Below are 25843 nucleotides of genomic sequence, written 5' to 3' on the forward strand. Positions count from 1 at the left end.
CTCTATGGGCTTGGACTTCCAGCAGTAACTGCCGGGAGATCACCCCCCACCCCCGCCAGCCCAGCCCACTCCTCACGGGCACTAAGCTTTCCTGAGAGCCCTTCCATTCTGACACAATCCTCGGCACTCCGTCTGTCACGTCTGGTGCTCTGGTGGCTCGCTCTTCTGTGGAAAGTCCCTTCACGTGTCCCTACTGGGTACCTTTCCTTCCTCTCCTTCTAGCCTCGTCATGACTGCCCCAGACTGGGCCCCTCAGAGAAACACCCACTTTCCCTCTGTTATGCATCACTCCCGATAGTCTCTCGGCTACAGGGTTCCCAGACCTCAGGTAAATCCTGCGCTCTGGGCCCTGGTAGGAAGCTCAAGAGCCCAGTTTCCTTTGCGGAATGAGATCGGTCCGTTGCTTGGAATACGGTGGGACTCTCCGCCCAGACATCCTGTCTTTCCAGCAAGCACGTGGCTGCAGGCCCTCTGGACCCTCCCTGGAGTGTGACTGAGGGCAGAGGCGTAGGTGCTCACACTCACACACGGGGCCTGTGGACTCGCTGCCTCTGAGCTGACCCTGAAGTTCCCTCCCCGGCCTTACGACAGATGTCTCGGCCATAGCGCGTGCCCGTTGCTCACGGCTGAAGAACTCTAGCTAATCCTCTAGCTCTGCACGTGTCTGTGACGATGAAGTGGGCTCAGAGATGGGGAGTGCACTGTGAAGGCCTTCCCAGATTAAAGGAAGTGACAGGGTCCTGTGCATAGAAAAGGACAACACTCCATTGCAAAATACAAGTGTGCCAAAATATTTTCAAAAACATCCAACACCCCTGAAAGAGAACGTGGCAGAAAGAAGCAACATAGAGCATGATCCTTGTCTTACTGGAAAAAGAGCTAATTATAGTTTTAAGTCCTCCTTGCTTCCCTCCTCCACACCAGACCAAGGTCTAGGCTAGAGAAAAATCTCACGACGTCTTTAAAAACAATAATTACTGGGCTCGAGGGCCAAATTTTCTATCGGATCTTTCATCGGTAAACCCAAACTGACCGTTTGCTCAGCTCAACTTATAATTACGAATACAATCCCAAAACACAGACAGAAATATCTGGATTGGAATAAGTTAGCTATGTGTATAATTTTAGGTTTTATGATGAATAAGTCTGTAAAAGCCAAACGTTTTAAACTTGGAAAAAGTTCTGGCCCTTGCCTTATGACCATCTGCTAAGCATCAACCACTTAGTTCTTTACGGGCCTCGCAGTTAACTCAGTTCAAACCAATCTGAAATAAAAAGAAAGCCTGGGGACTTCTCTGTCAATGGCAGAATGCGGGAACATTCCCGAGGCTGGCCCCAGTGGCCTCTAACACGTGACAAAGGACTCTTGGAGAAAGAGCGTCTTTCTAGACGATAGAGGGGAAAGAAAACCTGTCAGAATCACAGTGGGATATTCTTCTCAGAAACCAGGAAGAGAGGAGGGTAGGAAACAGGAAGAGGGAAGGTCCTCGGGTGTCATGGTGGATGGAAGTGGAGAGACAGCCAAGTCAGGATGGGTCTGTATCTACAGCTCGGTACAGAGACAAGCAGGGAAATCGAGTCTTGTCTCACTTGAGATCAGACTACACAACCTTAGGAACATCCTCCCTAAATATTAATTAGACACCTAATTAATTCTAATACTAATTAGAAGCCCCTTTTATCTCAGAAAAATGAAAAACACATCTTGGGAGTGTCTTTGTCCCCCATCTCTTGGGCATGAGTCCATACAGTTCAGCCCTCCACCAAGTCCTGCCGGGGACGGGGTCTTATTCATCGACCACCCCCTTCCCCGATGTCGCTGTGGAAATACATGTGATACTACGGGAAAACACACAGGGTGGGGACCTGACCGTGTATCAGGAAGCTCATCGGACCCCATCATCACACCATCAACTCCACCTGGAAAAGAGCACTTAAAATATCTCTGGCACACAGAGTGAGAAAATCAGGATAGATGGGAACTTTCCAGATGGTGAGTTAGGATGGCTGGTGACAGGTGGTATTTATTTATAAACTGTACTTTGGGGCTTCAAAATGGAGAGGCTGGACAGAAATAATTTTTATTTTTATTTTTTTTATTTTTTATTTTTTTTAAAGATTTTATTTTATTTATTTGACAGATAGAGATCACAAGTAGGGAGAAAGGCAGGCAGAGAGAGAGAGAGGAGGAAGCAGGCTCCCTGCCAAGCAGAGAGCCCGATACGGGGCTCGATCCCAGGACCCTGGGATCATGACCTGAGCGAAAGACAGAGGCTTTAACCCACTGAGCCACCCAGGCGCCCCCAGAAATCATTTTTAAAGCTAATTTGTGAAATCACCTGCTCTCCAGTCTCGATGACTTCCCTTGTGCTTAACTCGATGCCGTGTTTTCTCTATTCTCGAGAGCAACAGTCGTCATCACGTTACCCCCGTGTACACGGCACAGTGGATCTATAAACTCGACTATCAGATTTCACTGATTTTCAAATAATACGCTTCATGTCAACGCGTGTTCACGAGGCAGACCAAGAGGCTTTCAGGGGGGCTGACAATACCTTAAATGCCACCTGAATGATGTCCTCTGTGTTGGCAGGGTGGCACAAGACAGCCAGGCCGATCACGTACTCGCGGAAGTCGATACTGCCATCGTGGTTCTGTGGAAGGAGGGGAGAAATCAATTAGCGGGCCCACTAGTTGAATTACTACTAATCACAGCCCCAAAGGTGAAACCCAGGCATGTCACACGGCTCAATGTCATCATGCACTGAGCGTGCTTAGAAAAAAACTCTGCACTGAGAGTGAAAAGCAAGCCAGGGGTCCACCTGTTCCCAATTCAAAAGGAAGAAAGATATATTTCTGCTTAGTAATGAATAGAAGCATTTAGATCCAGGAGACCCTGAACTTATCTATACACCGCAGGAGGTATTTCATGACGGCAACAAAGAAGGCATTGATGATTCTAAGTCAGGCTGACCGAGTGCAGGGTTTCCTACACATGAACCACTCACCTAGACAGGAACCCTCAGGACGAAGTGGGGAGAGGGAAAGAGAACTGCACACAAGCCCTGTGATGATAATCCCAGGTGTCAGAAGCCTTTCGGCAGCCAAATCTTCAGGTGATGAATTTCCAGATAAAGTGTGAACTAGGAACAACAAAGCTAGTGCAGTACTTGACAGATGAACAAATGATGTTTGGCGTCAATAAGAGCATAATCTTTAACTGTGACTAAGGATCGGCATCTCCACCATCAGGAGTTCCTTCAGGGCAAGGGCTGGTTTCTCTTGTGTGGTGGTGTGTTTCCACTGCTTAGCACACTCAGGCACTGAAAACAAAGTCTACCTTTTTCTCCTTGACCCTTACCTATGATGTTGGGTTCACTTTAAAACTAAGGCAAGTGTTCTTCACTGCGGTTTCATGGATGAGCCTGGGGAAAGGGGAAGCCGTGAAGCCCCTGACAAGGTGTGCAGTTTTGGTGTGTACATGTTTTAGGGAAGAAAAATTGAAGCTCTGACCTGCTCCTCAAAGCAACCAAGACTCAAAAGATTAAGAGTCTCTTTTATATTATTCCTTTATCTTACTGCACGGTGGGAACTAAAAGAAGGTACAATTTAACTTCCTTTTCCTATGGGAGACCTTAGAAACAAAGATATTTTAAGGATTTCCCTTAAGAAACAGGGTTTATTCCTGAAACAACTACTCAGGTCAACTGACTTCCATTTTTGTCTGGTTACCTACAAAGGAGCTGTTTTCTTCCTCCCCACTCCCCAACTTTTTTAAAGTTTTATTTATTTATTTGACAGAGAGAGAGAGAGAGAGAGAACACAAGTAGGCAGAGAGGCAGGCAGAGAGAGCAGGGGAAGCAGACTCCCTGCTGAGCAGAGAGCCCGATTCGGGGCTCGATCCCAGGACCCTGGGATCATGACCCAAGCTGAAGGCAGAGGACTTAATCCACTGAGCCACCCAGGTGCCCCCTCTTTCCCCTTTAAAAAAAAGATTTATTGGGGTGCCTGGGTGGCTCAGTGGGTTAAAGCCTCTGCCTTCAGCTCAGATCATGATCCCAGGGTCCTGGGATCGAGCCCCACATCGGGCTCTCTGCTCTGCGGGAAGCCTGCTTTCTCCTCTCTCTCTCTGCCTGCTTGTGATCTCTGTCTGTCAAATAAATAAATAAAATCTTTAAAAAAAAGATTTATTTATATGAGAGAAAGAGAGAGAGAGACAGCACACAAATGGGGAACAGAGGTAGAGGGAGAGATCTCAAGCAGTCTCCCCACTAAGCATGGAGCCCAATGCAGGGATCGATCTCACAACCCTGAGATCATGACTTGAGCCAAAATCAAGAGTCATATGCTTAACCTATTGAACCACCCAGGTGCCTCTCTTCCTTTTCTTGAACCACTTTTTGGTGGGGGGGAGGAAGATGATCTAAAAAAAAAAAAGTATCTTTCACATCCAGTGAAAAGCACCCATCTTCAGGGTACAGTTAATGTGTTTCAACAAATGTATACACAGGGTGACCACCAGCACAGTCAATAGCTACAACATTTCCACGGCCCCAGAAATTTTAGAGGCAGTGGAGTTTTAAGAGACATCGTTTCTTTCTTGGGCCACCGTCATTCATTTCCTTACACACCATCAAGGGCTGAGAAGCCCGAGCAGCTCACTGAACCACAGACCTACTGCTCACCATAGATGCCCTAGTTCCTCAATTGGCTTCCTCTATGAGGCAACACAGGAGTCTTGAATGGAAGGCCTGAAGAAGAAGTAGAAGAATGGTCAAGGGACAATGAGGACGCCATCATAATTGTATGATTGTAAATACTCTTCTGAATTTAGGTGGTCTATGGCAACCACTGACCCCTCTGTATAACAGAGATCAAGCACCATAACTCATTTTGCAGATGGAGAAAGAGAAGTGTAAAGAACCTTTCAGAGCACCACTATTCACAAAACAAGGTAATATTCTGGACCTCTAATACTCATTAACAGTCTTATCTCTGAATGGTTTTGATGGAAAAAGCAGACCCTTGACAATCCCACGGGAAATTATAGATAAGTTTTCATCTTAGTAATAGGAAGGGGAAAAAAGCAGCATGGAAATTATTCTCAGGTATTTTATTATCGGATCAATACAATAATATGTTGTTAAGTTTCCGAATTCAGAATAATAAATAATCCGTTCAACTAATTCATTCTAACAAAAAAAAAAAAAAAAAAAAAAAAAGAGAAAGCCCTACGATCCAGCAATTCCACTCCAGGTATTAATCCAAAGGATACAAACACAGTGATCTGAAGGGGCACCTGCACCCCAATGTTTACAGCAGCGAAGTCCACATCGCTGGGAAGAGCCTAGATGTCCATCAACAGATTACTGGATAAAGGAGATGTTGTGTGTAGGTCTACATTTATATACGCACCACACAATGGACTATTACTCGATAGACACACACACACACACACACACACACACACACACACACACAATGGAATATTACTCAGCCATCCAAAAAACGAAATCTTACCATTTGCAATGATGCAGATGGAACTAGAGGGCACTGTGCTAAATGAAATATGTCAGCCAGAGAAAGACAAATACTGTGTGATTTTACTCATATGTGGACTTTAAGAAACAAAACAGATGAACATATAGGAAGGGAAGGAAAAATAAAGTAAGATGAAATCAGAGAGGGAGACAAACCAAAAAAGACTCATCTATAGGGAATAAACTGAGGGTTGATGGGGGTGGTGGGGGAGGGCAACGGGGTAACTGGGTGATGAGCATTAAGGAGAGCACATGATAGAATGAGCACTGGGTCTTATATGTAACCGACGATTAAACTTTCCCTCTGAAACTAATAGTACACTATATATTAATTAATTGACTTTAAATAAAAAGAATGAGTCATAAGCTTTATTTGAGGTCATGAAACCTGCTATTACCATGAACTCCAATGAAAATTTAGATAATTGGACTCTAAATCATTCAAATTAAAGCAAGTAGCTTAATAAAATTCATTCAAAAACAGATAGTTTAAAAGTAGACAAAACACACTCCTTTAATTTTTTTAAAATGAATTAAGCATACTGTATTTTTAATCTTTTTTTTTAGATTATTTATTTATTTATTTGATAGAGAGAGATCACAAGTAGATAGAGAGGCAGGCAGAGAGAGAGGGGGAAGCAGGCTCCCCGCTGAGCAGAGAGCCTGATGCAGGACTCGATCCCAGGGCCCTGAGATCATGACCTGAGCCGAAGGCAGCAGCTTAACCCACTGAGCCACCCAGGTGCCCCCTCCTTTAATTTTTTAATTTCAAATCAGTTCCATGATAAAAATTATCTTTCAGATCTGTGGTTCTTTTCTTTAAAAACCTATTGAACTTCTCAGGAAGAGTCATACACTTAAAAAAAAAATCTAGGGGCACCTGGGTGGCTCAGTGGGTTAAAGCCTCTGCCTTCGACTCAGGTCATGATCCCAGGGTCCTGGGATCGAGCCCCGCATCAGGCTCTCTGCTCAGCAGGAAGCCTGCTTCCTCCTCTCTCTCTGCCTGCTTCTCTGCCTACTTGTGATCTCTGTCTGTCAGATGAATAAATAAAATCTTTAAAAAAAAAATCTAGACTTGAAAATATTGCAAGGCCACATTTTAAAGGAGGTGCCCAGCTTTCTGGAAGGAGACTCTAATCCCTCCCTTATCTGTCCTAATCTGGAAGCCAGGATAGCCCTGAGTAGCAACTACAGATTTGTTTTGGGTCACTGCGAAGAGAAAGGATGACTGAGCCTGGCTGAAACTCTAGATGGTGGGACCCATCTCCTCCCCGGTGGTCAGCAGAATCAGAAAAGCACGGAAGTGAAGGTTGGGGGTCACCAAGATCTCCCAGTGCCCCGGACCGTGCTATCCCCATAACCACACGACACTGACTTCTCGGACCAGTGGGAAGGCAGACCATGTGTTCAGACATGGTCCATTTGAAACTCCAGAAGGAACAAATGGTAATATTCCTGTGTTTCATTCTCAGGTAGCCATTCCTTAAGGCCTTTCCTAGTTGGATTTAGTCAACATTTTCATTCCTACTGAACTGGATATACTTTACAACCTTTCAAGTCCAGCAACATTTAAGGATGTGGTTCTGAATATACTGAGAGATGATAAACTCCCAAGGATAAGGTCTATTGTCTTTGGTGTGTTATGATTGATATCATCCCTGCAAAGGAGAGAAAATCAATGCCATCAAAAGAGCTCAGGGATGTTTACCTAAAAACAGACGCTACTATGCAGCAGCCAACAGAAAAAGACTTTGAGTCTTTGAAGATGACTACAAATCCGAAAGGGTACTATTATCAAAATACAGTAAATTCTCAGTTTTCCAGAGCAGTCTGGGAAGAGGCATTCTGTTTACTCAAATACGCTTATTAAGAGCGTATTTCCCCCCACATACATAATTGCATTACCAATTTTCTCAGAATTAAATTGCTTTAATCCACTTAGCATTAAACACAGACACTTTTAAGAAGTAATTCTGAAAGCACCTCAAGATCAATAGACGTGTTAAATATCAGGGCCCTGCAGGTGTATCCGTGAATATTTTTTTAAGGCTCCAGCATGGGTTAGCTGTGCTGTATTACTGATGAAATCGCTGACTTAAAAAAAAAAAAAGTTCTTAAAAACACATGCACTGCTACTCAAGACATTTAAAATGTGACCTTTAAGATGATGTATACATTTTGAATATTCTTGGAGGTCTGCTTTTCTTAGGTACACAGCATACGTGGGTAAGTACAGACCTACGTTCTTTTTCCTGCTGTTACAGGTTGCAGAATCCCGTGGATCACATTAAGATAAAGGTGTTTTTCGAAATCCTATGGGGAATTTTGAAATTTAAAAGATGGAGACTGTGCAACTTCACATGCTTTTAAAAATCACTGAGTACTATTTTCAACTTACTACATCGATGGTATTGCTTCATGTTAGAAATTGAAAGATCATGGGATGGAATGATATGAATCAAAGACCCTTGTCTCAGCCTATAAGGAGGCTTCCATATAGAAATGGCAAAATAAAAAAAAAAAATCATCAGGTACATACTCTTCCCCCTTATATTGAAAATGTGCCTTGAAAATGTCAACTATTGGATAAAAACTAAGAAGTGCAATCATTCGTCAGGCTCTCGGTTCTACATAATGCCAAAGTTTTGAGTGCTTGACAAAGTCCGGAGTTTAGACTGGATTTTCTAGCATTTCCTCTAATGACTGGGTGACCCGCACAAACGTTATACAAATCCAGAAGAGAACAGAAGGGACATGGAGGTGACTTCAGGATGTTTTGCCCTAGGCGGGCAAGAAGGGAATCATAAGAGCAGATAATCCCTTGAGCCGAGGAGCAAGAAAAATACTTACCACCACCCCCAGCATGATGCAACCGCCTTAACTTTCATAAAATATTTAGAAATAACTGAGGACCACCAGGGTAAGGCTCGGTTGCCCTTTCTGCAGCCATCATGTGGAAAGGTTAAATAATAAACCTAATATTCTGAGGCCTTAAAAGGCACCTTGGCAGCTCTCCCCTTTCTTGGCTAGATGCCTACGCTCCTGCCTGACATATGAATGGGCTGATTCTAACATGGGGATCCTGATATTAACGTGTGTGGTTGCTGGCAGCAGCCTCCTTCTGATATGAGCATAGCTGGCTGGGCAGCCCACAGAGCGAGCTTACACGTACAGGTCCTTCGCAGGAGGCGGATGTGGTCTCTGGGCCGGACTCTGCGCAGAAGTATACGCACGTAGTGTTGTATAAATATCACATGATAGGGACGATGATGACGATGGTGAGCGAGGAGGCCAAAAGCCAACCTCTCCTAACTGGCCCTGGGGATTTCTCACCTGCTGCTGCAGACTGTTAGAAGAATGACATCAGTTCCAGAGTTAAACTTTCCTCGAAATGGGTCAAAAGAGGAAGGAAGAATTGATCTTCAAACTCAGGAGGACCCTCTAAACTAGCCTTTGGAGAGAGAGGGAGTGCACTAAGTGCACTGAGAGCCAGCGAAGCGGGAGCGGTGGGAACCAACTCAATAGCAGGGCAGGGATGGGGCAGGGGGAGGGGAGGGTTACTGAGTCCTTGCATACACAGCCCCCATGGTTCAGTCTACTTGCCTAGCTGGGCATTCTGGATTCTGCCCGCCCCATCATCACCGCCTGAATCAAAATGACAGTACCAGACCGAGGGCCATACACAAGCATATGACTGCCCAGGTGGGTGACCTTGACTGCCTACTGGAATCACCCAGGGGGCTTTAAAAATACTCGTCTCCGGGCCCCACCTCGAAAGATTGTTCTTCAGCGCATCCGGAGTGGGACTCAGCCGTCAGTATTCCTAAAGAGCTCTCCCTGTGATTCTGAATCACGGTCCGGACTGAGAACCCCTGTGACACTCAGCAGTACTTAAATCTTTATATATCTCTAGATTCCTTTATATACCAAATAACTGATCACTCTATGCTCCCCCCCACACCCTTTTATGCTCCTTCACTTACATTTCTTCTGTCCACAGTTTCGCAAAAGGAACAACAACAACAAAACATTCCTAGCTCTGAGGCAGGGCAAGACACGACAAGAGCCGGCCAACATGCGTTGGGCAAGCCTGATTTCGTATGAAGCGCGTGAAGAATGATTGAGACTGACATATTGGGCTACGGGTCCACCCTTCATTCCCCAATGCCCTGACCCTCTTTACAAATATATCAAAACAAAACAAATTTGCTGCGTGCTTCTTTTACTAGAGAAACAGGACCATAGAATTCTGGAATTTCAGACAGTCGCTCCATCGTTAAAAACTTATATATCCTTCCCTACGTGAAATTGCTTCTTTTCTCATTTCTGAACCTGTTTCTATACAGTTAAATAGGTTTCCAGGAAAACACTTTTTCTCTTTTTTTCTCTCTCTTTTTTCCATAATGGAAAGACCAGATGTGAAATTAAGAGAAAAACAGATTCTGAACTTCCCTCCTCCTCACCTTTTTTAAAGGGAAAAATAGATCTCTTGAGGGTTCTCTTGATTTACTCCAGGGTTTTCTTTTTTCAAGATTTCATTTTCAATGACAACAAGTTTCCTGCTCCTTGGAATTCGCTCACCAAATAAGCAATGCCCTATTAAAATCTATTCCAAGGGGGCTCTGCCCCATGCCCCCCGACCCCATACATACGTCCCTACACATCCAGTATCTCACAGAGCTGACATACGAACCACTCAGAACATTTCTCATTAAAAAAAAAATCTGTTTTAATTGAGCGCCAAAGGGCAGTCCCAGTTCAGAAGCATGCAGAGAGGTATATGAGCTCGCAGGAAATGACAGCTCTGGGGCAGGGTATCAGCGGCCGTGGGGACGGGAGGGCGAGGCTGTCAGAAGTCCCATCCTCGGGGAGGGGCCGGCTTCAGGAATACATGGTCAGCTGCAGCCAGTCTTGGAGGGACACTTGAACCAGACCATCTGCGTCCCTATCCAGGGATCTGAAGGCACGGAACATGGCATCCAGGCGGACCAGACAGCTGATGAAGTTGTTGAAATCCATGCTGCCATCCTCATCAGCATACCGGCGGACGATCATTTGGTAAAGCTGCTCATTTAGCTGGAAACCCGCTGCCTGCAGGGCCTGGCGCAGCTGGGAACTTCCCAGGAACCCAGAGCGGTCCCTGTCATACTGCCTATAAACACACTGCCACTTCTTGATGTTGTTCCAGAGGTACTTAAATTCTTCGAAGCCCAGCTTGCCGGTCGTGTCACTGTCCATCACGGACACGATGCTCCGGCAGGTGTCAAGGCTAAAGCCGTCAGTCTTCAGGTCCTTGTGCTTGGAAAGGACTTTGTTGAGAATATTCATTAGGTCGGTGGCACCCACCTCCATGTCCGGTCCCGCCAGCTGGGCAAACTGTTGTCGAAACCGACGAACTTCCTCACTTTCATTGGCCTCCACGGTCGTGAAATGCTGTTGAGTGGGAGGCGGTTCTGGGGTGTACTGAGCTGCCGCGGCCTCGCTGATGAAATTCACGATTCCTCCAACTATCCCTCCGATATTTCCTCCTCCTCCTCCTCCTCCTCCTCTTCTCTGACCGCCTCCTCTAAGAAGGCCTCCAAGAGCTTCTCCAAGACCTCGATCGGCCCCTTCCAATAAAGCCTTTGCAAGAAACATGCTTTTGGTTTGACAAGCAAGTGTGAAAGCTGCTGGTGTCTCGGAGGTGGTGTGGAGAGGGTTGAAATGGAGTCTCATTAGCTTCCAGGTGGAAGAACTGGATTTTCTGTACCTGCTTCCAGGGGGCCACACCCCATGGCGCTATGCCTCCCCTCCTCCTGAAAGCCCGACTCCCATTAGGTCCTAGCACCTGCCTGTTTTTAGAGGGCCTCAATAAAATACTCGTGAGTCATTGCGCATATGACGAATGACAAGAAATACTATTTTACAAATCTTTTTTTTTTAAGATTTTATTTATTTATTTGTCAGAGAGAGAGAGAGCGCGAGAGTGAGCACAGGCAGAGACAGAGAGAGAAGCAGGCTCCCTGCCGAGCACGGAGCCCGACGTGGGACTTGATCCCAGGACGCTGGGATCATGACCTGAGCCGAAGGCAGCCGCTTAACCAACTGAGCCACCCAGGTGTCCCAAGAAAGACTATTTTAAAATGTAATATATTAAAATACACATTCACAGCTTTCTCTACATCACTGATTTCTCGGCACCTGAAAGATGATAGGTGTTTTCCTAACCGGGGAAGCTAAGTGACTTCAAGATATCAAAAATTTCTTTTCTCAGGAATATTTATTGTTAGAGCAGAATGAGATTCTTGGGCCTTGGGAAGCTGTTTCTCCAATCCCTTTCTTCTAGCGAAGATTCCCCAAATCCAATGCTCTTAAGAAAAACCTGGAAGGGAGGGTTTTTAGCAGGGTCCCCTGGTCCCATCCTCACAGAGTCTGACCTATAGTCTGCTGTGGCCCTAAGGATCTCCATTTCTGGAGTTATTTTTGGAGTATAACAGACACATAGAAACTCTTACATGTCACAACTGGAGAGCTCAGAGAAGTTCACACACCGTACACACCTATGTGATAACAGCCAGATCGAAAGATAGAATATGGCCATGCCCTAGAACCTCCTCCTGCTTTCTAGTTACTCTTCCCTCCCCAGGGTGACCATTATCTCGACATTGAACACCATCAACTGATTGCCGTGCCCTGAACAAATGGAACTATCCAGTAGAGACTTCTTTGCATCTTGTTTTTAAAATCTGAATTTCAATGTCTAGAAACTGTGGTGAAGTACACGTAACATGGAATTTACCATCATAACTGTAAGAGGTCCGCTGAGTGGCATTAGGCACATTCATATCATTGTGCAACCGGCACCACTGTCCATCCCCAGAAACTTTTTCATCTTCCCAGACTGAAGCTCTGCCCCATTAAACAGGAACTCCCCATTCTCTCCTCTCGCTAGGCCCTGGCAACCCCCGTTCCACTTTCTGACTCTAGGCTCTAGGGACCTCACATCAGTGGAACCACATAGGATTTGTCCCTTCATGATGGGCTTCTTTCACCTAATGTAATGTGTTCTGGGTCCATCCATGTTATAGCAGGTGTTGGGATTTATTTCCTTTTTCAGAGCTAAATAATATTCCACCATGTGTCTAAGAAACATTTGGTTTATCCACTTGTCTGTTGGTGGATGCTTCTACCAGAACTCTCAGATCATATAGAGTAATTTGGTTTTTAAGTTTTTGGAGAAACACCATACTGTTTTCCACAGTAGATACACTATTTTATATTTCTACGAATAGTGCACAGGGGTTCCAATTTCTCTACAGCCCAGTCAACACCCCTTCCTTCCTTCCTTCCTTCCTTCTTTCCTTCCTCCACCCCTCCCTCCCTTCCTTCCTCCCTTCCTGACTAGCCATCCTAATGGGTACGAGGTGGTAATGTCTCATTATGCCTACTTCACAATAATTCAATCTCACTTGTTAAGCACGAGGAGTTGGATTCAGGGTTTAGGAGACGAAGGCAAATACATTAGGGTTGCTGTGCTCAAGGATTGAGAACACCCACCCAAAACTAGTTGTAATTATAACCGGATGTCTGCATTCACATTTCTACTATTGTTTTAAAAAGATTTTATCCATCCACTTGTCAGAGAGAGAGGGAGAAAGAACACAAGCAGGGGGAGCAGCAGGCAGAGGAAGAAGCAGGCTCCTCACTGAGCAAGGAGCCTGACGTGGGACTTGATCCCAGGACTCTGGGATCACGACCTAAGCCAAAGGCAGACACTTAACTGAGTGACCCAGGAGTCTCCCACATTTCTATTATTAATACCAAACTATTACATTTGTATATAGTATTCTTTGGTATTTAAGTTTCACAGAATTCCTCTGAAAGACAAAGCATTTGTGATAAGGAAAGAAAGACTCAGAGAAGGTTAGCTACTGAGGAAAAGTAGTGTGCTCTATTATCCAGGACCATGGGTACCCAAAAAGGGAGCGATGAATTCTGCCAAGGAGAACACTGACCTACACAAGAGATGAGGTGCAGGCCTGACTACGAGCCAAGCCAGAGCTCTCCGAACAGACAAGGGACGCGAAGGGAGAGCACAGCAAAAATGCAGAGGAGCTAAAGGATGTGTGGTCTTTAAGAAACAGTGAAATGTGTTGACGGTCCGTTCCCGGCTCAGCAGCAGAGACAGGCAGATCGGCAGAACGGACTCTGGCTGGAAAGGGCTTTGAACTAACGGTCGCGTGATGGTCGGTCTCTCAGTGGGAACTTTCCAGGCTTGAACGTGAAGTCAAAAAGAGAGGAGATGTGAAATTACACTGTAAGCTGTGCAGTTTCTAGAACTGAACAACCACCCTCATAGCAGCTATCGTTAGGGAGAGAGCAGCAGCTGGGAGAACTTGCTCTGTTCAGGGCACGGGAGCAATGTCTCCTTCCACCACACCCTGTGGTTTGTGTAAAACTCTCCAACCACTGGTTTTATGACACAATGACTCCAATAACTGGTCTCCTGGGCACAATGAAATGGCCTCTGTGAACACCAAAGGCCAAATGTCTCCCTTCACCACACAGAAGAAAGCACCCCAAGAGGACTGTCCTCCTTTTAGGGGATCATAGGGCCATCTGGCCTCAGACAGATGTAAACCCATTCATAGGAGCTTCTCTCGGAGGACATTACATGGGCTCTGTTTTTATAATATTGCAAATTAACTTGATAGCAACCACTGCCACATAAAACAAGCCTCCTCGTGCCCAGCTGAAGTGGTTTTCCCTGAGGTTTAAATCCAATTCCTCTCACTTATTTCCTATGAAGATGGAGGGCATTTAGCTAATAGTTTCTCATAAGCCATCTTGGAATAAAAGACTCTTATTAGATTAACAAACTTTTTCTTCTCTGGACCATTGAATCCCCTGAGGCTATTTATTAGAACATTAATAACAACTTGGGTTGCCATCTGGGGGAACTCTGATGTCCAAATCGGGATGGAAAAAGAGTAGGGGAGGAGGACACATCTGATGGAAAATGTAGCCTCCATATGAAGGGGGAAAGGTACTGAGTATAAAAAAGTAAAGAAAGAAACATGAATGCTAGTAGCCAGATTCTTCCTAATGGCCTCAAGGTAGAAACAATCTAAATGTCCACCAACTGGTGCATAAATAAAATACAACAGGGGTGCCTGGGTGGCTCAATGGATTGGGCCGCTGCCTTCGGCTTGGGTCGTGGTCTCGGGGTCCTGGGATCGAGCCCCGCGTCGGGCTCTCTGCTCCGCGGGGAGCCTGCTTCCTCCTCTCTCTCTGCCTCCCTCTCTGCCTACTTGTGATCTCTGTCTGTCAAATAAAAAATAAATAAATAAATAAATAGATAAATAAATAAATAAATACAACATGTCAGAGCACCTGGCTCTGACCCACTGGCTCAGTGGGTTAAAGCCTCTGCCTTCGGCTCAGGTCATGATCTCAGGGTCCTGGGATCGAGCGGTGCATCAGGCTCTCTGCTCAGCAGGGAGCCTGCTTCCCCCTCTCTCTCTGCTCTGCCTCTCTGCCTACTTGTGATCTCTCTCTTTGTCAAATAAATAAATAAAATCTTTTAAAAAGATAAAATAAAATACAACATGTCCATATAACAGAGTACTTTTTGGTGAGGAAAGAGGACAGATTACCTATACATGCTAACCATGAGTGAATGGCAAAAACATTAGGCAAAGTAGTCAGAATCCAGACACAGGAGATCATCTACTGTATGATTCTGTTACATGAAATGTCCGGAAAAGGCAAATCCATAGAGACCGAAAGTCTCTCTTCTAGACCAGGTCTTGAATCACACCAAAGGACATCCAACTCTGCTGTGGTTGCCTGGGACTGGGAGAAAGCTGGTGACAGGATCTAACCCTTAATGCCACCAGGAGACTCAGTGGGGTGCTGGAAATGTTCTCAAGCTGATTTATGGGGATGGTTGCACAACTTGGCAAATTTACTCAAAAAATCATAGAATTGTAGGTTTGAAATGGGTGAGTGATAGGAAGTATAAACAATGCCTTAAGAACGCGCGCATGCACACGTGTGTGTGTTGTGTGTGTGTGTCTCAGCCAACAGTGCAGGCTGAAGTAAAAAGGACACGGACCAGCCGTTCTAGTCTCAGTCCTACAACTAACCAGCTGTGTAGCCTCGAGCGCTCACTTCCTCTCTCAGGCTGGCTGCCTTCTGTAAAATGAGGAAGGTGGGCAGCTGGACGTGAAAGGTCCCTTTAGCTCTAGAATTCGGGGAGTCTAGATCCTCACGTGTCCTGAAATGGTGGCGGTGGCATTTCCTTTCCTTCTCCGGCCCAAGTGTTCTCATGCTGTATGTTGAATGAATTTAACCTTCCTTTTTCTTGGGTATGGTTCCACCCCTTTTAAGGATCTACCCTTATCCCCGCTTTGACTTATCGTCTGGTTTTCACAAGTATTCGGGGTGGCATTCTATCAAGTATGGTGCTTCTCCAAACAGAATGCCCGGGCGGGGGCAGCGCTGAATCCAGAAGGACATACAGCTCCCACTTGCCATAAAGCCTTTCTGTCAAGGGGGGCTTTCGCCCAACTGCGGCATGATCTGGACCAGACCTTCCTAATTTATTGATGAGGATGTCATGTTGGATGAAATCAAAAGCCTTTCTAGAACCCATACAGATAATATCTATTTCTTCTTCTTTATCATCTTCGACCGTCACTCTGTCATAGAGGAAATTAAATTGGTCTGACACAATTTGGTCTTTACAAAGCTCTGTTCTTTCCTTCCTTGTGCTCATGGAGGAGGACAGACATTGCTCACTTGTGCTTATGAAGAAAAAGTTAAGCTTTAACTCATGTAGCCTCCTTCCTATTCCTTCTACGCATCTCCCAATTCTTACCTCTACATGGAGATTTCTCATGTAACAACACTAGGTGAGAGAAAATACTGTAATGGGCAGAATGGAGGAGCTAAGTCAACCTGGGTCATGGACAGGGAAATGGTCAGACACACAGGACCACCGAACATTTAGGACAACACGTACAACGACATAGAAGAAAGAGTATAGTCTTTTTCTGTCAATTGTGTCATGTAAGTTATGGGTAGATTTCACATAACAAACCCTGATGAACTGAGATCGCAATCAACAGTTCTTTTCACATGAACTATGAAATACTATATTACAAATCAAATCTGAACCGGAAACTTAAAGGATAGAAGACTTCACTGTTGGTTACTGTTCACCTCTGCCACTGAAGACAGAAAGCAGCCACAGGCAATACATAGACAAATGGGCATGGGTGTGTCTCAATAAAACTTTATTAGCAAAAGAGGCATCAGGCTGGATCTGGCCCAGTCCGCTGTAGTTTGCTGACTGCTGCCCTGTTTCTGAAGCTGATGGAAACAAAGCAGGTTGGTAAAGTTTAAGGACTGATAGATGGACTGTAGTCAGTCCTTACAGTGACCATTGTTTAATTGGTAGGGAACCTCCCATCTGATTTAAAAGTGATTCTCTGAATCTTTCTTCTTGTCTTCTCTGTCTGCCTCTGGCTGATAGCCTCACTCGGTTCTACTGGTCTCGTACTATTTGTCTTCACAGACTAGACAGACTCGTTTCTAACTCCTTAGCTACATATAGTCTAGCACGAGCTCATGCCTTTCTTTACCAATAACATTGCAAAACAGACCATCACCTGATAAAATTTAGATACGTGGTTGTTCTTTCCATTCTGTAAAATAATTTTGAAAACCATCACGATTTTCCCTCTCTCGGCCTTCTAACGTGTACTCAGTTCTTCTGGCATTTACTACATCCTTTGTTTAACTGTCAGGCAGGAGAAGTGTGTGTGTGCCTTAGCACTGTGACAATCCAGCATTTTCGGCTATCGTAAACTTCTATAAATCTTTTATTACCATTTCACATTGTGTGGAATGAATGCGTCTCTTTATCCCGAGTTCTTTCCTGCCTGCCTAGTTCTCGGTATTAGTTCCAGCATGAAATCCTGAGTGCCAAGAATAACAAGCATCTTTGCTTGCCCCTTCCTGTTGGAGAGGGCAGGGTGCTCTAGCGTGCAGATTTTCTGCTCGTGCTGAGAGTTGGGACAGGGTACTTTCGTGGCTTAGGTGACTGTGAGTAAACAGAGAGATCTTTCTGAGTGGGCTACGATGAACTTTTCTCTTCGGTTATACAAGCTGCCCTGAAAGTTTTGGACCATATGTGCTATAAAGTAAAAAAATATTTACTATCTGGCTCTTTACAGGAAGAGTGTGCTGACCCCTAAATGTGGCTTGGCTATCAGTGCATGGGCGTACTGTTGGGGGTTGGGGGGGTGGGTACTGATGAAATGTTAGGCTGAGTCTATCAGGAGGTGCAGTTAGAGGAGATGGGACTTGCCGCTAGTAAGAGGAGGGAGGCAGATAACATGGTGCCTAGTCAAGCCAGCACCAGGGGCGAGCTGCGTCCAGAGGCATTTGAGGACTCTGTCTTACAGGTATGTCGGAGACTGCTGGCTCAGGAACACGGTGCTGAGGGAGGGCACAGGGGACAGGCTTGTTGTCACAGACACCCTGAGACATGGTTAGAACTGGAAAAATGACTGTGTTATAATGACTTCGGGTTAGCTAGCGATGTTTCTTAATCCCAGTAAAGAAGCTTCAATCCCTTCTGGAATGCTGGCAAAAAGTCTTGTATTTAAAACTGAATTAATGAATATAAAAAATGTCGAGACATCACTGTTTTAAACCATTGTCTTAGCCTTCAGCTCTGACTCATCTGGACATCCGACCCATCCAATGCGGAGAGTTCAGGATATGTCCGTAAAAAATAAAGAAGTGAAATTCAATGCAAAGATGAAAAAGTTCGTTTATCTTTTTCAGAGAGATAGGATCTCTCCAAAGGCAATGATCCTAAAAACTAGGGCACTACGCCATGCTTGGGATGGCGAATGTCATGTTTTTGTCGGAACTTGCTTGTCATCAGATCCCCCAAGAACCTGAAAGGACATGTCAGGATGTCAGCAGGAGCTGAAGAGACAGTGTATTTTTTAGGGACAAACTAAGACAAGACCATTATGAAGTCTTTCTAGACCAGCCAAGACTGTACCTGGGAAGAAAGAGTTAGAGAATGTGGAGAGATTTTCAGGTCTTTGTCCCATCCCCCAAATCCCAACACAACCTCATTAGTCTTGGGGGAAGACAGAGAGGCTGAGGGCAGCTGTGGGCACTGCAAACATTTACAGCTGTTGGAAGACCCACAGGAACACCCCGCCCTTTCTTGTTCCCACCCTTCCTCCCCTGACCCCCCACCCCTCATTAAGCATAGCGTTTAGCAAGATAAGCTACTCAGAGAGAAACAAACTGGCATAACTGAACTTCTCGTCTTTCCCGTGGAACATTCCCCAGCTAAATGACTTCAAGAGACCGAGAAAACAAGCCTAGCCTGGGAGTTAAGTGGGTATGTGCCCAGGGCGTGGCAACAATTGCATAATACGCCTTCTCAAAACAAAGCACATCTTCACAGGCACAGACATGCATGCAGAAAGGTTAGAGATGGAAAAGGAAAGACAGACAGACAGACAAAGACAGAAAGGGGCAAGAGGAAAAAAGAAAGGAGAAAAGCAAAGGAGAGAAAGGAAGGTCCCATGCATGAGTCCCTTATTCTCCAGGCTATTTTCTCAACGTTCCAGTATGTTGGAGATCAAAAGAAAAGTTGCTGGAAAGACCATCTCGCGGTTTCCGGTGAGAGCCAAGTCACACTGTACAAAGTCACACTCACGGTTCTAAGAGGTGTGTGTGCCGGTGGAAGTTGTCCATGCAGAAATGTGACTGGCCAGCTTCGCTGCCAAGGCTTGCTGTATCCTCTAGTTCTGGGTGAGTCAACCCGGCTAACTGGGGGTTATTTTAATCCTTGTACCCTCCCTTCCCTATTCCCAAATCTTCCCATCTTTAAGATTACCAGAGAAACCACAGGGATCATCAGCCACCGAAAGACAGAACGGGTGTCCTAATGCTCCTGGAATTGCCAGCAATGACACTTTGACACCTGAAAAGGGACGGCAATCTCCACAGATATCATTTCCAATTTTGATGGAAAATCCTGATGAACCCGACGTCTGAGGTATGCTCTGAGTTTCCTCCTTAGCCCTCGTTTCATGTCCCATTCCCCCATCTCCTGTCCTTGTTTGTCGAACCCTGCCATATCCCTTCCTGTCACCAAGTTTGTATTTATAGAAGCTTTGTATAAAATTACTTGCCTGGTTTTTGGAGCCAAAGAGGAAGATGCAATGACATGAAGCTTGCAGAGAGACTGGTAATAGTACAAGTAAGAAGTGCTTCTATTTTCCTAACTTGTGCGGTTATAGCCAATAACTTACTTCTCCTTTCTCCTAAACCTTCATTACACTTTCTAGGAGTTCAACTGCAGTGACACACGACTGTTTCTGGGACAAGGGAAGATGGTCTGTGTGCTGCAAGCAAGCCGAGAACAGGGGACCGGGCACTCCAGAGAAAAGATTGCTCCCCTGCATCAGGGTGAAGGATGGTTCATCTCAGAGGTCAGAGAATGAGTCACTAGGATCATGAGTACCCAGTGCTCTGGGTAAAGAGAGAGAGAAAAAAAAAAAAAAACAAAAAACCGTGTCCTGGTTTCTGTCATCAAGCTATAATTTCTTTGCAAAATCTTTTCCCAATGGTCCATAGAGAACCAAGACTTCTGGAGCCAGCCAAGATGGAAAAAGCCCGGGCGAGCCCATCTTTCCTTCCGATTACAATTAGAAACTCTAGTCAAAATACAAAAGGCAACCACCTCTGGACAAAATGCCGTAGAAGGAGGATTGGTGAGGAGAGCCAAAACTAAAGAAAAATCAGTAAGGCAGGATAACCACGGAGGACCGAAGGCAGCAGGACCTCATCGCTAACCTGTTGAAAGTGAAGGACTCTCAAGTCAATTCTATTCACAACAGAAATATCCTTTAAGGGGGCACCTCAGTGGCTCAGTGGGTTAAGCTTCTGCCTTCGGCTCGGGTCATGATCTCAAGGTCCTGGGATCCAGCCCCGCATCCGGCTCTCTGCTCGGCAGGGAGCCTGCTTCCCCCTCTCTCTCTGCCTGCCTCTCTGCCTGCTTGTGATCTTTCTCTGTCAAATAAATAAATAAATAAATAAATATATAAATAAATAAATAAGAAATATCCTTTAGGAATGCATGCAAAGTAAAGTCACTCTCAGATAAGACAGTAACAAGATCACAATTCTAAGTCTGTACCCCCAGGGAAACGAAAGCCTAGATTTACACAAAAACCTACAGAAGAATATTCATAGTTCGTATTCATCATTGCCCCAAACTGGAAACAAACTGAAATGCTCCTCCATTGGGGATTGGGGACTCTAGAATGGGGCATCCATACAACAGAAGGCCACTCAGCAAGGAAAGGGGACACGTTGTTGATACGTGCGACAGCATGGCCTAATTTCAGATACATTATGCCAAGTGAAAGAAGCCAGACTCAGAAAGATCTACACTATCTGATTCCATTTACATGGCATCTAGAAACGGCAAAGCTACAGAGGGGGAGTGATTGCTGGGGGTGAAGGGGAGGGCAAGGATCTCACTACAAAGGGGGCGGCTACAGTTGTTTCTTGCAGGTATTCTGTATCTTGAATGGACTTACATGCCTCAGTTCATTTATGAACACTCGTAATACTGTCACCAAGAGAGTAAACTTCACTGTCAACTTTATACATTAAAAAAACACATTAAAAATTGAGAGCTTGAAATCTTGATACAGTTTTCTCAGGGAAACTTCTTGACAATTCAGTTATCTAACTGCTCGTACTTACACACTCATAAGCAGAAAATCATACCTCCAATATAATGGCCAACAGTCGAGCTTTACTTGCAACCTTTGTCATAAAACGTTACTTGAAAATAAAATCCATTTGGTCCTCACATGTCTTGGGGGAAGTCCAGAAGCCTTCAGGATAGACTAATACCACCTCTGTCGTCCATGAATGAATTTTGACATAAAGACTTAGGTTCTTAGGGCGCGTGGGTGGTTCAGTGGGTTAAAGCCTCTGCCTTCGGCTCAGGTCGTGATCTCAGGGTCCTGGGATCGAGCCCCGCATCAGGCTCTTTCCTCAGCAGGGAGCCTGCTTCCCCCTCTCTCTCTGCCTGCCTCTCTGCCTACTTGTGATCTGTCTGTCAAATAAATAAATAAAATCTTAAAAAAAAAAAAAAAGACTTAGGTTCTTGCCAGTTATAGGAGCCTTTCCAATTCTATATTACAAACGTGGTCACACTATTTATTTCTGACCTAGTGTTCAAAATAACTAGATACCATCATAATTGTTGCAACAGACACACACACACACACACAATTATATTACTACTACTGCTACAACTTCAGGGGAAAAGGCAGATCATGAAATTAAACTTGGGCTCGGTCTTGCTTCCTCTAACAGTCACCTGCTGAGTTTTTCTAATGACCTACTGATTTATGCTCCGTGGAGACCGGCAGAGTAAAGAAGTTTGGGCGCTAGAGACAACGTTGTAACGTACCCTGTCGAAGAGTGCAAAGAGTTGTCTCAGGACATCTGAAACAGGCAGCTTCAAATACTCTGCAAATTCTTCAATTCCGATTCGTCCTCCTTTTGAAGAACTTGCGATTACTGCGAACTCGTCCAGCTGCTTACGAACACCATCCCAGTCTAACCTAGACAAACAAAGACTCATGAACACGTGTGGTCAGCCCTTTACCACCCACATGGACATTTTATGAATGGTGTTTGAGTCCCTGTCCAAAGGAACAATATCTTAAGTGCTACATCTGGAAATGAGAATAAAATGGGCATTTTAGAGTACTTATGGAACGTGTATGCAGGCTTCTGACCTTTTTGAAGGACTAATAGTGAGAGACTGTAGTTTTCCCAAAGGCCTGAGGAAGAGGAAAGCAACTGAGAAGAGAAGCAGTGTGAGGAAATAATGACTCGTGAAAAGAAAATAAGAAATCGTATTTGAATCTAAATATTACTTGGTACTTATCGGTTGTTTAAAAAATATGCAATTCTAGGGGTGCCTGGGTGGCTCAGTGGGTTAAGCCTCAGCCTTCGGCTCAGGTCATGATCTCAGAGTCCTGGGATTGAGCCCCACATCAGGCTCTCTGCTCAGCAGGGAGCCTGCTTCCTCCTCTCTCTCTCTGCCTACTTGTGATTTCTGTCTTTCTTTTAAAAAATACGCAATTCTTGCTTATAAAAGTTTCCAGGCTGATCATGAACTCGCATTGCACAAAATGTTAGGATAGGGAGATTCTTTAGACGGCACACACTTCCTCCAAGCGAAGTTCTAGAACACTGAAACACCAAAACGCCAGAAAACGCACCATAGCTCACATCGCATCCTGTCTTTGTCTTGTCCAGTTAAACAGGTGACCTAACACATGCTGCTTTCTTCTGTATCTGATTTCAGTAACTATCTAAACTTTTCAAATGAATCAAATTACATGAATATGGTGAATATAATATCAACCATGCTTGTTACTTAGAAGATAGGAATCCTATTTGCTCTATCAGTTATCAAAATATTATCTCCCAATATTGACCTTTAATATAATAACCAGTTCTGCAGCTCTCTCCTTGGGAGGATGCCAAAGCCTACTGAATCAATATATTCTGCAAATCGATATATTCTGAAAACAGAATGAACAGTAATAAGGGAATCGGGGGTGATACCTTTCAATAGCAGATGGTTCAAAGGGGTTGTTTATAAAGGTACAAAGAAGGGGTTTTGCCTTAAAAAAAAATTATGCACCCTGAAGAGAAAGGAGAGAGAGGGTAAGTATTTAAGGGGTCAGAGGGTCAGAACTGCTCCCCTACAAATCAAGTCAGACTTCACACGAGGTCTGACTGCCACCTGGCAGGACCATCTAATTATGTCGTCCTTTTTGCAGGGGGGCAGCAGGACAGACTGACTGCTCTGAGACACTTCTGAGAAGGGCAGGTCTGTGCTGGTCCACACTGACTATCTCTCGGGCTCCTCCTGTGACCAGTACCCATGCTTCTGAGTTAACTATTCTTTTTTTTTTTTTTAATATTTTTACTTATTTATTTGACACAGAGAGCAAGATCACAAGTAGGCCTAGAGAGAGGGAGAAGCAGGTTTCCCACTGAGCAGAGAGCCCGATGCGGGGCTTGATCCCAGGACCCTGGGATCATCACCTGAGCCGAAGAGAGAGGCTTAACCCACTGAGTCACCCAGGCGCACCCTGAGTTAACTGTTCTTGAAAAAAAAACAAAAAAACACACAACTGGGTGAACTAAATGGGAGATGAAAGCACAGTCCTTGTTTCCCTAATAAAAAACCCGTGGGTTCTAGAGCCACAGGGTCTAGAATAAATGTTCTAGAGCTGAACATGAATGAAACCAGAGAAAAGAAACCTACAAGATGTCAGATCTCTGGGAGATGCCTTTTTGAAAGTGTAGCGATTTAAAAACATACTTACTTCAATTTCTGGCTAATTTTGGTAAATTCCACCAACCCAGCTTCCATAGGCAATGTCAGCTGTCCTGCTGAGATCATTAATCTGCAGTCTTCATAGGTATGGTCTGTTACTGGAATTCCCAAAGCTCTAAGAGGCATTTAAAAGCAAACAAATTCAATTTTTTTTTTTTTTAAAGGCAATGATTTTTTCATCAGGCCTGAACTGGTCAACAAACAACAGTAAATGGGGAAGGATTTACTACTTTTCAAGGCAGTAGCTTTGGCTTATTATTGCCAAAGAGACATATTTCTCTTCTGCACAGACTTCCTGTGGCCGAGTTAATCCCCTTCTGTCTGCAAGCTTTGGTCGGCTGGTCATTTTGTTTTGTGTTTTAACTGGGACTGTGATACTAGCCGACTTCAGCTTGAAGCTAGCTTCAATCGCTAGCTATTTCATCTCTCAAACCTGGAGATCACTACTTGCTATGTAACATCTTCTGAAATACAAAAGAGAACTGAGAATAAGCTCATTAGTTCTTCCAAGCCTAAACATCGTCCATCCTCAAAGGAGGACATGATCCCTACTGGCTCCCTCCTGCTCAGAGATCTAATAATGAACTTGATTTGAAAAAAAACAGATATTAACAACAACTTGAAAAAACACTAAGTCCTGAGAAAAAAAGCCTGTGCGGTACCTAAAATAATTTCCTGAAGGTTCCTTTTCACAGAACTTTTATTCACAGATATTCAGTGTGAATCCTAAAGTTCTGTCTTCAACTCTTTTTGTTGAATCACTGCTAAGAATGTTACATTTTCAACAGATGCAATAAGAACAATTTTTTTTCTATCTACAACTATAGGCTGTTTTTTGATTAATAAATATTTTGGTATATGAATATTTTTATTTGGGAAAATAAACATTTTAAATATTTCAGGAATTTACCATTTATAATCCTAGACAGTAGAGATGCCCGTTAAGAGGTTGGGGCTTGGGTAAAAGGGAACGTGGATTTGAGTCCCAGCCCAGACCCTCACTACCTACTATGATCTTGGGCAAATGGTATCTCCCTCTGAGTCTCACTTTCCTTGCTTGGCTCCAAGAGCTGCTGTGAAGATTATGTTAGATAACCTGAGTAAATGGCCTGGCACACTACTGGGTACATATTCATGATGAGTCACATAACACCGCTAATTCGCATCTTTCTATTTTCAAATGCTTCTGTCATACACTTTTCCTCCGTGAGACTCATGATTACCAAAACCAGGAGAAAGTCAAGGCAAAGACTTTAACTCCGACTTTATATACTAGGAAAAGGAGCCACAGAAGGCCTTGTCCATGGTTGTGCAGCCAATCGAGGTCTTTCTTACTCTTTATTCAAGGCCCTTATGCCTCCACACCTCCAAATTCAGAAAAAGGCAGGCTAATCAACCTGCTGCTCTGTTTTTTTTTTTTTTTAAGATTTTATTTATTCATTTGACAGACAGAGATCACAAGGAGGCAGAGAGGCAGGCAGAGAGAGAGGAGGAAGCCAGCTCTCTGCCGAGCAGAGAGCCCGATGCGGGGCTCGATCCCAGGACCCTGAGATCATGACCTGAGCCGAAGGCAGAGGCCCAAGCCATTGCGCCACCCAGGTGCTCCCCTGCTGCTCTGTTTTATAGGCACCTTTTGAGAAGTCCAACTATCTTCTATGAATTCTCTCAATTCCTAAAATCGATCTTAGTTCCTAACTTTTGGACATAAGCTGGTATGGAAACAGAAGGAGAAAGGGAAGAAAAGCAACTTAAAACAAATTTTGTAGCCCATCTAGAAGCCGGGAAAATCAAGTACATGTAGGTACACATAGTAAAAAAAAAAAGGTTTTGAGCGTTTGAA

The 25843-nt window shown here is 44.5% G+C and overlaps 2 protein-coding genes across 2 annotated transcripts in view; both read right to left on the reverse strand.

Annotated features, from left to right (window-relative positions):
• The window catches only part of LPCAT2 (lysophosphatidylcholine acyltransferase 2), a 69115-nt gene that overhangs the window by 6423 nt on the left and 36849 nt on the right, over positions 1-25843 (reverse strand). Inside the window, exons 10-12 of the mRNA XM_045989184.1 lie at positions 23993-24118; positions 22054-22207; positions 2556-2654 (exon numbers count right to left, since the gene is read on the reverse strand). Of these exons, the coding sequence (XP_045845140.1) occupies positions 2556-2654; positions 22054-22207; positions 23993-24118 (379 nt within the window). The remainder of the gene's footprint in view (positions 1-2555; positions 2655-22053; positions 22208-23992; positions 24119-25843) is intronic.
• CAPNS2 (calpain small subunit 2) lies at positions 10397-11386 on the reverse strand. The gene has a single exon (XM_045989185.1). The coding sequence runs from the start codon at positions 11253-11255 to the stop codon at positions 10422-10424; it is 834 nt and encodes a 277-aa protein (XP_045845141.1). The 5' UTR covers positions 11256-11386; the 3' UTR covers positions 10397-10421.

This window comes from Meles meles, chromosome 19 (assembly GCF_922984935.1).
Source record: "Meles meles chromosome 19, mMelMel3.1 paternal haplotype, whole genome shotgun sequence".
NCBI lineage: Eukaryota > Metazoa > Chordata > Mammalia > Carnivora > Mustelidae > Meles > Meles meles.

Bases quoted from the DNA above. Each gene is read 5' to 3' on its own strand.
- CAPNS2 (XM_045989185.1), bottom strand. From the start codon at position 11,255: ATGAGACTCCATTTCAACCCTCTCCACACCACCTCCGAGACACCAGCA.